Source organism: Phoxinus phoxinus (assembly GCF_949152265.1).
Source record: "Phoxinus phoxinus genome assembly, chromosome: 18".
Lineage (NCBI taxonomy): Eukaryota > Metazoa > Chordata > Actinopteri > Cypriniformes > Leuciscidae > Phoxinus > Phoxinus phoxinus.
Window position 1 is genome coordinate 1,267,932 of NC_136893.1, and position 10,616 is coordinate 1,278,547.

Here is a 10,616-nt window from a genome sequence, read left to right on the forward strand (position 1 = left end):
CGCCTCTTCCATGTGATGTTTTAGTTCGGAAAGCTCCTGTAAACACAGACTGGAGCTCCGTTTGGAAAAGCACTCAAGGTTCTGGGCGTAGCTCCATGTTTTCTGCTATTGCTGGGTCTCTTAATTGTTTTCTTGAAGGAACTAAATGAACGAGAGTCTCAGGTTTTATTGTAGGAAGCAGGTAGAGTCTCACAGTTCCCCAATAGCATTCCATTCAACAGAGATAAAGAGAGAGAGAGAGAGAGAGAGAGAGAGATAAAGAGAGAGGGAAAGTGTTGTTATATAACCATCCCTTCATTCAATCAAAGATTGTCTCTCAAGTCACGCATCTTTCCATGAGCATTCAAGGACTCAACTCGAGGTGTTCAGTTCATAAATAAATCTTTTATTTGTAACATATAAAATTAGATCATTTTACACTTTATTCCAGTATGACAATGTTCAAATAAAAGAGCTACATTTGCGATAAATAATATTAATAACAACAATAAAACATTCATTCAACCTTTTTTGATCGTGTCGTGGAGTTGGATTCCATTAGCTGCCAAACAATGAGGATTCGTTCACGCACATCAGGAGGGAGTGTTACCGTGGACAAACTCAACCTTGACCAGGTTCATAGTCTACCAGTTGTACGTTTTTGCATGTGCATATCTACAATTGGGAATACACACACACACAAGTCTACAGTTTTGGTTCATGTTTTGTATTTAGACATCAAGATATACATCAGGAATTGTAATATTTACATCTTTTACAGGTTGCTCCGTAACGAAGCTATAAAACGTAGCGCTCCAGTGTGAAGCGAGTCTTTTCCAAAAACGCTGCACTGCAAAAAATGCTTTTCGTACTCAGTAATTTTGTCTTGTTTCCAGTCCAAATATCCAAAAATTCTTAAATCAAGATGCATTTGCTAGATAAGTGAAATGAGAAGATATTAAATCTAAATAAATACAAATTAAGTGAGTTTTTGCTTAAAACAAGCAAAAGTATCTGGTAATGGGGTAAGCTAAATTTTTAAGCATCAATTCACTTAATTTTGATGAATTCCCCCGGAAAACCGGACATATGTTATCTCATTTCACTCATCAAGTAAATGCATCTTGATTTAAGAATTTTTGGATATTTGGACTAGAAACAAGACCAAAATACTGAGTAAGAAAAGCATTTTTTTGCAGTGTGACGCGGCCTCAGCAAACAGTGCACTTCAAAGTCCCCGTAATGTAAATCCGTAATTCCGTGGGAATCTAGTTACATCAGGAGTCGATTGGCCGACGGAGACGTCCCCCCCCCTTTCGGGTCGCGCTCGCGACGGTTCCCGGGATGGGGATTCCCTTCTCGCTCAGTCTCTGAACTTGTGGATGTCGTTGAAGAGTCTGTAGAAGGGGTAGCTGGCGTCGTTGCCTTGGCCGCAGTTATAGGTGCACTTGCAGGACTCGATCATCATGACGTTCTTGTTGAAGGTCTCGCCGTCTTCGCAGCGAAACTTGACTCGGATGGTTCGGGTTTGCTGTGGGCTACAACACCGGCCGTCCACACACGAGCCGCAGTATCTGGGCCGATACTTCTTCAGACTGGAGCATTCGGCGTAAGAGAATTTCACCGGCTGCATCGACTTCTTGGTCCGGTTGCATTTCTTTCCTTTCTGTTGGAGGAGGCAATGATTAGTCACCTTCATTTATACAGCGCTTTTACCAATATAGATTGTTTCAAAGCAGCTTTATGGTGATCATAGGAAATTAAAGTAACAGATTGTTTTGGCAGCTCTATCTCCAGCTCCAGAATAAAGATATTTATTTAGATATAGCTAAAGTTAGTTTTGATTGATTCACTTCCGTTGCAAAGTCAGATGCACTGGAATGCATTCGATGCAATAGGGCTGGGACAATAAATCGATGCATCGCGAATCGAGAAATGATTCCGGATCGATTCTGAGATTTTCTCTCAAATTGATTCTGAGCTCAGTTTTTAAGAGCAGACGCTTTGGAAACATCCGTACTCTGCTTGCTTCCAATGCCTTACACACACCACTTCTATAAAATAATCATTTATAAAGCTTGAAAAGGGTAACGCGAATTACAAGAGTGTTTGCAGTTATCTTGCGTCATAAAAGCATTCTGCGAGTACTTTCGCATTTGAGCATGCGGTTACAAACTAGCCTAGAGCGCCATCTAGGCTAAGCTCAGAATCGATTCGAGAGAAAATGGCGATGCATTCGGAAAATATTGGAATCGATCCACGAACCGCGATGTATTGTCCCAGCCCTACGATGCAATGTGTTTGTGTAATTGAAGGGACGGCTTACCTTAAGGCTGGTGTATGGTGATTGGCTGCATGGACGGACTTCGCAGATCCGGGATTCCTTCACCAGTTTGCAGTCGTCGTTGTCGTTGGTTATTCTGGTGGAGATTCCCGTGCCGCAGGTCTTGGAGCATTGGGACCAGGGTGTGGTCTGAACTATGCACTTAAACTGGCGGTATTCCGGCTGAGATCGGAATGCTGCGAATAAAAAAAGTTCAGTTTAAAACTTGATTCACATGCAAATCGCTAATGCCAATCCAATGCATTCAAATCCTTCACCCGCGCTTTGTAACAAAATCAGGCCAGAAAGCTTATTTTATTTTGTTTTGATAATATTTTTTAATGCAATTTTTTTTTCAAATAACTAATTAACTCAATAACTCAATTTCATGCCTAAACTTTTTAATTCGGCTTAAAATATCTTACATTGGGTGTCTTTGCCGACCTTTTGTGGAAAAATAATAATATAGCATGGTATTTCACGACTCTAGATGGTGTTATAGCTCTATATGGAGTAAATGAGCTGTTCCGCTGGGTCCTAAAGTCAGTTTCTTCAGTGTGCATTCAGATACACATGTGGACATTATTAAATAATGTTTTGGTAAAGTTTTTGAATTTAGAGCATTTTAAGGTTTTTCTATGTGTACTGAAGCATTCCTCGCATTCCGAAGTTTATTCCATGTTACTTTTTTAACCACAAAACTTCTCGAATCCATTACATTTTTTGTGTGTGTGCATTTCATGATTCAAGTGCGACAAAAGTCTTGGACCCCTACGATGAACACAATGGAAAAATATCCGGGTCAGAATGACCCGAGGGAATGGTGAGTGTTAAAGATCTTACCAGGTAAAGATTTGAGTCCGGCCTTCACGACGGAGATGAGCTCGTTCTTGTTGGTGAGGTCGCTCTCGGAGTCGTCAACCATTGGATCGTTGCCAAACTTGTCGGTGGATTCCCGATGCTTCCCGTCATCGCAGACCCACTCCTCGCAGCATTGCCCCGGCACTTTGACCAGCCTGGGATTGGCGCATCCCAAAGTGGGAAGGGAAAGCTCTTGTGGGCAAAGCGGGATGCATCCCACCGCCCCGTCAATGCAAGTGCACTGGTGTTTGCAGTTGGGCTGGAAACTCTCTCCGTTCTGGTAGATCCTGCTGTTGTACTCGCACGGTCTTCCCTCTGATTTGGCTGTGAGAGAAAACGAAAGGTATATTTTAAATCCAATGCTCACATTCCACATGCAAAACTTCCCCCTCCTTTCCACACATGCTTTCCATTGGGTGTCTTTTACCAAGCGTAATGAGAAACATACCTCGGCAGATGCCTCTGGTGGCCCCGTGGCTGGCCCCGAAGTTGCACTCGAGACCCTTGGTGTGGTCGCATGGCTCGGTCTTGCTACAGTCTTCGTTCAGTTGTCTGGCACACACTTTACAACAACCACAGCCATCCGACACCAGACTGACTCCAGGAGCGCACTTGGGAAGCTCCTGTGGGCATGAACATGCCATCGGGCAGCTGGAGGAAACCTGAGCGGAGAAAACAGGACACTTTAGTGACTTTCATGTCAATAACCACATGTAAAAACACACTGAGGAGAAAAACGTGCCCTTTCAATGTCTATGGTGTAAAAAGTGATCAGTTGACTTAACTTAATAATTTTAAGGCAAAAGGTTTCCTCATCTTTTTTAAAGTAAATAAACGTCATGCTTAATCAAAAAAATTAACTATTGTGGAATTGTCAAATTCACATAACTTAATTTCTTCAAGTAAGCATTAAGTTTATTTACTTAAAAATTAAGGCAATGGGTTTCCTACATTTTTCAAGTTAATAATCTTCATGCTTAATCGAAAAAAATAAGTAATGTGGAACTGTCAAGTTTACATAATTTTTTCAAGTGAGCATTACGTTTATTTACTTAATCATTTTAAGGCTCATTTTAAGGTTTACTATAAAAAAAAAAAACACTTTTTACTGAAACTCAAAACTGATTCTCCAATGAATGGGTTAACACTCATTTGGATATCATATCACTTCTATAACACGCAAACAAACGAGTCGAATGAAAGTAACTTACCACATTAAAGTGCCCAATAAGGATGACGATAACAGCCCAAGCAAACATCTTCGCTTCTCGGTGTGCTGTAGATTGCTGTATCAAACGAACAGTTAAAGTCCTCGCTCGTGTAAGCTCGCGGTGCGCTGACTCGTCGCGTCGCGTCGCGTTCTCGGTTAGTTCTCGTGCGTCTGAAGGCGTTCGCGCTCTGAGAGTGAAGACGCGCGCGTCTCCTGCTTTATACACCAGTGGAGCCTGACGTCACCAGCGCTGAACTGTTCCGAAGGAATGCGAGGAATGTTTCTTGGCGCGTTTTCCATCCGAGCTAAGCACCACCCTGTCTAACTTTCTTCTTTTTTTCTCTCTCTCAATAAATGAATTTTCCCCTCTCACTGAACACATTTTTTTACTGTTTCCCCCATCTATATTTCTCTTCTCTCTCTCTCTCTCTTTCTCTCTTCCCTTTTGGGGTTTGCGTAAAGTTAATGCGTAAAGATGTTATTTATCTAAATAAAGCGTTCTGATGACATATTCAAATGTATAAAGAAGCTGTTTTGTTTTGCATTTTAAGGAGATAGTTGTAGTTATGTGAGTTTATTATTAAGTGTGCGAATTATTCCATACATTTTTTAAGGAATTTTATTTATATTGAGGTTCAAATTTTAATTTTCCTACCCCTAGCTAACCCTTATACAGAATTTAACGCATTCTCCTATTGTGTGTGTGTGTGTGTGTGTGTGTGTGTGTGGTTAATTTTAAGTATTATTTCACCAGCATCATCTTACTAACCTGCTTTGTGTTGGCTAACGTCATGTAAAAGTTATTAGCCTTATTACTCGGCATAGAAATATTTGGTGGCCCCCAGGGGTCTATTAATGGCGCGCGCGATCATCAACCATAAATTAATCCACGGCACGCGCGCGCGTTCCCCTTATTCAGATCAGCTACGCGCTTTGGGGAATTGTGTCAATCTTCAAACATCCATTTCAGAAATACAAACGCTCCGAACTCCTCTGTGCCATCATGCACACTATTCTGTGCGCGTTTCGAGACGATCTAAACTCAAAGTTTACGGCTTCTATTTTTGGCTCTGCTCGCTCCTCTCTCTTGACTCAACAGCTCGAAGTGCTTCCAGATGTGGAGCCTGATTCCAGACGTAACAATATTACCATATTTGGTCTGGGCAGTAGCTCGCATTATTAACATTTCTGCTGGAGTTATCCAACCACAAAGCATTCCTGACAGCTTAAAGCGTCCCTGAATATGCTCTCCGCGGAGGAAATTCCTCCAGATAATTTAATATGCATGCAGTCTGTCCATCACAAAGTGAAAGAAAAAGTGCAACAGGCACATCCAGTTTTTCACATAAGATGTAAAAAAAAAAAAAAAGCACTATTTTTCTCTGAGATTCCAAATAAGTGGCATTCCACTGAAAATCAGAGATTAGAAGTTCTTGGATGCACAAACCGAAGCGAGTGTGAGAGCGACCAGGGAATGCACAATATTGCAGTGAAGCTGCGGAGACGGAGAGCAGAAGTGTGTGGACACACACGGAGACGTCCTGATGGAGAGCGCTTCACCTGGAGTCCGCTTCTTCTCCTCTCTCAGGTATGGCTTACCTTCACGTCTTTATCACGGTGTGCTTGTGTTCTGTACACTGGGTTGTGTGTGTGTTGTTTTCTTCTGATCAGTCACGCTTGTGTATGAAAATGCATGTGATCTGGTCATTGAGATGGAAATCCCTGTGGTTGAACTGGTTTTAGTGGATTTTTCCCAGCTTGCGACACTAGATGGTGATGTGCCGTGTCATTGTAAAGATGATCTGTGAGTGTTTGACACGATCTTGTGTTCTGGTTCCCAGTGTTGGGGAAGGTTACACTAAATGCATTACAATATTGCGTTACTTTTTAAGAAAAGTAATGTGTTACATTACTTTTGCGTTACTTTTTCTCACCTGGGCTGAGCATTTTATAACACAAAGTGCTATTTTTGGGCAAATGTAAAGACCCGTTCACACCAAAATTGAATTCTCAGGCTGAAGGAAGCGCAGATTCAACTTTCAAAACTTACTTCACCAATAAAAAATCTAAAGTATAAATCTAAATATAATAGAAATAGAAATATAGAGTCATTTTTATAAAGTACAGTGGTCAATAAAGTGAGATTAAATGCATACAAATATTTGTTTTATTTAACATATTTAATTATTGGGGTTTTTTATAGTGTGGTTTTGCATTTGACTGATTTGATTGATTTTGAGGAATATTGAATAATTTTTTGTGCAATGAGATGAGTAAATGCAAGCTCACATTTAGTCTAGAACTGCACTTAACCATCATGTTCACACACACACACACACACACACACACAACGCCTCTGCACCTACGATGTTTTTCTCAAAATGAAGACATGAGAGCTGTCAGTCAATAAATGGGAAAACAAAGTAACTTGCTTTACTTATTTGAGAAAGTAACTGAGATTTTTTTGTTGTAAATTTGAAAAATAATCTGATTACATAACTTTAATACAACATTGCGTGACTGGTAATGCGTTTCCCTCAGCACATGACTGGGTAAAATCACATTTATAACATTTGAATCAAGCAGTATAGTTGATAGCTCTGCTGGAAAACCCAGTTGTAGAACATGATGGCACTTTGATTAGAGCTTGAACTGGCTTGTAGACCACCTTGGACCAGAACCACAGCATCTGAAGCTGGTCAAGCTCTTTATGAAACACGGTGTCATGTTGTATTCTTTAATGTCCAGCCAGAAACTAGTTAGCATGTTCCAAGCGCTGTTAGCAGACCCACAGTTGACGCATGGCGCTTGGGAAGTATTTGTTGAGGAGAATGTCCATTTCTGAGCCAATCACCTGAGCTGTAAATGCTAGGAAATTACATCACGGTGATGCTGATTGGCTTTTACTATTGACTATTAGCAAATAATAATTTGCCAGAATGCTTTTAAATGGCTCTCAGTGGTGAAAGATGCTCTTTATGTAGTCGAATGGCTTTAAAAACCCAAACCGCTTGCTTTACCAGCATCAGAAATTAGTTTAAACTATCGGTTTTATCACTATTGTTTATCATTTGAAAGCAAACTTCTTTGCTAGGATTTTCTGGGTGGTTACTAGTTGTTGTGGTTGCTAGGGTGTTCTGAGTGGTTACTAGGCATTACTAGTATGTTCTGGGTGGTTACTAGGTGTTGCTAGGGTGTTCTGGGGGTTACTAGATGTTGCTATGGTGTTCTGAGTGGTTACTAGGCATTGCTAGTATGTTCTGGGTGGTTACTAGGTGTTGCTAGGGTTTTGTAGGGGGTTACTAGGTGTTGCTATGGTGTTCTGAGTGGTTACTAGGCATTACTAGTATGTTCTGGGTGGTTACTAGGTGTTGCTAGGGTGTTCTGGGGGTTACTAGATGTTGCTATGGTGTTCTGAGTGGTTACTAGGCATTGCTAGTATGTTTTGGGTGGTTACTAGGTGTTGCTAGGGTGTTATAGGGGGTTACTAGGTGTTGCTATGGTGTTCTGAGTGGTTACTAGGCATTGCTAGTATTCTGGGTGGTTACTAGGTGTTGCTAGGGCATTCTGAGTGGGTTACTAGGCGTTGCTAGGATGTTCTGGTTGGTTACTAGGTGTTGCTAGGCCATTCTGAGTAATTACTAGGCGTTGCTAGGATGTTCTGGGTTGTTATTAGTTGTGTGGTTGCTAGTGTGTTCTGAGTGGTTAATAGGCATTGCTAGGATGTTCTGGGTGGTTGCTAGGCGTTGCTTGGGTATTCTGGGTAGTTACTAGGTTTTGCTAGGGTGTTCTAAATGGGTTCTAAACTAGGCGTTGCTAGGATGTCTTGGTTTGTTACTAGGCGTTGCTAGGAAGTTTTGGATGTCTAATAGGCGTTGCTAGGATGTTCTGGGTGGTAACTAGGCATTGCTAGGATGTTATGTGTGGTTACTAGGGTGTTCTGAATGGTTACTAGGCGGTGCTGGGATGTTCTGGGCGCTTACTAAACTTTTGCTATGTGATTGCTAAGGGGTTCTGAAAGACTGGTAAAATAACTGCTATGATGCTGAGGTGTTGTGGGTCGTTACTAGGATGTTGCTAGGGTGGTAGCTAGAGGGTTCTGCAAGCCTATAAAACTATCTGCTATGATTGTCTGAGTGGTTACTATGCGGTGCTGGGGTGTTCTTGGTGCTTATTAAACTGTTGCTATGTGGTTGCTAAGGGATTCCGAACGACTAAAAAAAAATTTAACTGCAATGATGCCAGGATATTCTGGGTGGTTACTAGGCTGTTGCTAGGTAGTTGCTAAGAGGTTATGAAATCCCAGAAAAATAACTGTATGATGCTAGGGTATTCTGAGTGGTGACTAGTTGTTGCTAGGGTGTTCTAAGTTGTTACTAGGATGTTGCTAGGGTGTTCTGGGTGCTTACTAATCCGTTGCTAGGTTGTTACTCAGAGGTTATGAAATAAAAATTAACTGTATGATGCTTGGGTGTTCTGAGTGGTTACTAGGCTGTTGCTAAGGGGTTCTGAAAGACTAGGAAAATAACTGCTATGCTGCTAGAATGTTCTGGGAAATTACTAGGCTGTTGCTAGGTGGTTGCTAAGGGCTTACTTTTTGGTGCTACTGTACGTCAAGTGATACAAGTTGTTATTTTGTGACTACGTTGTGTTTGCCCCAGTGTTCGAGGTCAAGTGAAGTGTCCAGTGAGAACGTGAGCTCATGAAGGGTTGACATCTGTTCGGGCGCGGGGCTTTTAGGAAACAGTGCTGTCATTGTGTTCTCATTTTTCTATTCTGGAATTACACATCCAGGAACCATTACAAGAGCGTTTTTCATTTGTGTCCGCCGCCATGTTGTAATGGCAAACATAATATTTTCCACTTTCTTCCAGGGCTCTTGGAAGTGCGATTGATTACGAACACATGACTCAGTGGCTCAAGCCCCTCCACATTTCTACATTACGTAACGCGCTGTGTTTATTTTACCTCCGGTGTGGAAGTTCTCTCGGATCAGAGAGATGTTATCCAGGTTTTCGGCCCTTGTTTGCTCTGTGGCTTTCCCTGTCATAGTTCACTGAGACTATGCGATGTCATTTCCTGTGTGTGGACTGCTACTAAAATCACACTCGACTCTCCCAGGACCAGCGCTGTCGTTTCAGTGGATAAACAATCCCAATGTCCTTCAGTACTTTGATTTATACGCTGTTTTTTTTCCGCTAGTCGGCGATAAGCTGATGTGGGCTTCTTTTATTATGGCTACTTTAGACGTTTTAAGCCACTAATTTAAAAGGACAGTTCATCCAAGAATGACAAAAACAAAGACATGAGGTTGAGTAAATGAAGACATTTTCTTATTTGGGGCGTCTGTCCCTTTAACGTCTGTAAGACTGGCCTTAATTCATCAATCGAAGAGTGGTTGAAAACATGGTCATTATAGTGTTTCTTTGTATCAGGTGGTTACCAGGCTATTGTTAGGTGGTTGCTAAGCGCTTCTAAAAGCCCAGAAATATAATAGGGTGTTTTGGGTTGTTACTAGGTCGTTGCTAAAGTTGTCTGGGTGGTTAATGGGCTGTTAGATGGTTGCTAAGGTTGCTAATAGGCTGTTGCTAGAGTAGAGTAGTCTGGGTGGCTACTTGGCCGTTGTTAGGTGGTTGCTAAGTGCTTCTAAAAGCCCAGAAATATAACTGCTATGATACAAGGGTGTTTGGGGTTGTTTATTAGGTCATTGCTAGGGTGGTCTGGGTGGTTACTAGGTCGTTGCTAGGGTGCTCTGTGTGGTTACTAGGTCGTTGCTAAAATTGTCTGGGTGGTTAATGGGCTGTTAGATGGTTGCTAAGGGATTCTGAAAGGCAAACAAATAACAAAAATGATACTAGGGTGTTCTGGGTGGTTGCTAGATCATTGCTAGGGTGATCTGGGTGGGTAATAGGCTGTTGCTATAGTAGAGTAGTCTGGGTGGCTACTTGGCCGTTGCTAGGTGGTTGCTAAGCGCTTCTAAAAGCCCAGAAATATAACTGCTATGATACAAGGGTGTTTTGGGTTGTTATTAGGTCATTGCTAGGGTGGTCTGGGTGGTTACTAAGTTGTTGTTAGGGTAGTCTGGGTCGTTACTAGGCCATTGCTAGTTGGTTGCTAAGGGGTTCTGGAAAGACAGAAAATAAATGTTATGATACTAGGGTGTTCTGGGTGGTTACTAGATCGTTGCTAGGGTGTTGTGGGAGGTTACTAGGTTGTTGCTAGGGTGGTCTGGGTGGTCACCAG

At 41.8% G+C, this 10,616-nt stretch overlaps 2 protein-coding genes across 2 annotated transcripts in view; one reads left to right on the forward strand and one right to left on the reverse strand.

The window, feature by feature from the left end:
• Positions 1–364: 364 nt before the first annotated feature.
• ccn1 (cellular communication network factor 1) lies at positions 365–4,571 on the reverse strand. Its single transcript, XM_079589077.1, has 5 exons — positions 4,375–4,571; positions 3,612–3,825; positions 3,146–3,487; positions 2,306–2,499; positions 365–1,645 (listed from the first exon to the last, which is right to left on the reverse strand). Exons 1-5 carry the CDS (start codon positions 4,420–4,422, stop codon positions 1,343–1,345), a joined length of 1,101 nt encoding a protein of 366 aa, XP_079445203.1. The 5' UTR covers positions 4,423–4,571; the 3' UTR covers positions 365–1,342.
• Positions 4,572–5,782: 1,211 nt separating this feature from the next.
• ddah1 (dimethylarginine dimethylaminohydrolase 1) overlaps positions 5,783–10,616 on the forward strand; it is a 66,913-nt gene continuing 62,079 nt past the window's right edge. The window contains exon 1 of the mRNA XM_079589514.1: positions 5,783–5,961. Coding sequence (XP_079445640.1) covers positions 5,848–5,961 — 114 coding nt within the window. The 5' untranslated portion in view covers positions 5,783–5,847. The remainder of the gene's footprint in view (positions 5,962–10,616) is intronic.

What these genes read in the sequence shown, in the direction of transcription:
- ccn1 (XM_079589077.1), bottom strand. Translation starts at nt 4,422, where the DNA reads ATGTTTGCTTGGGCTGTTATCGTCATCCTTATTGGGCACTTTAATGTG. An exon ending in CGGACTCAAATCTTTACCTG is followed by an intron (nt 2,500 to 3,145) that starts GTAAGATCTTTA and finishes TTTTATTCGCAG; the next exon opens with CATTCCGATCTCAGCCGGAA. An exon ending in CACCATACACCAGCCTTAAG is followed by an intron (nt 1,646 to 2,305) that starts GTAAGCCGTCCC and finishes CTCCTCCAACAG; the next exon opens with AAAGGAAAGAAATGCAACCG.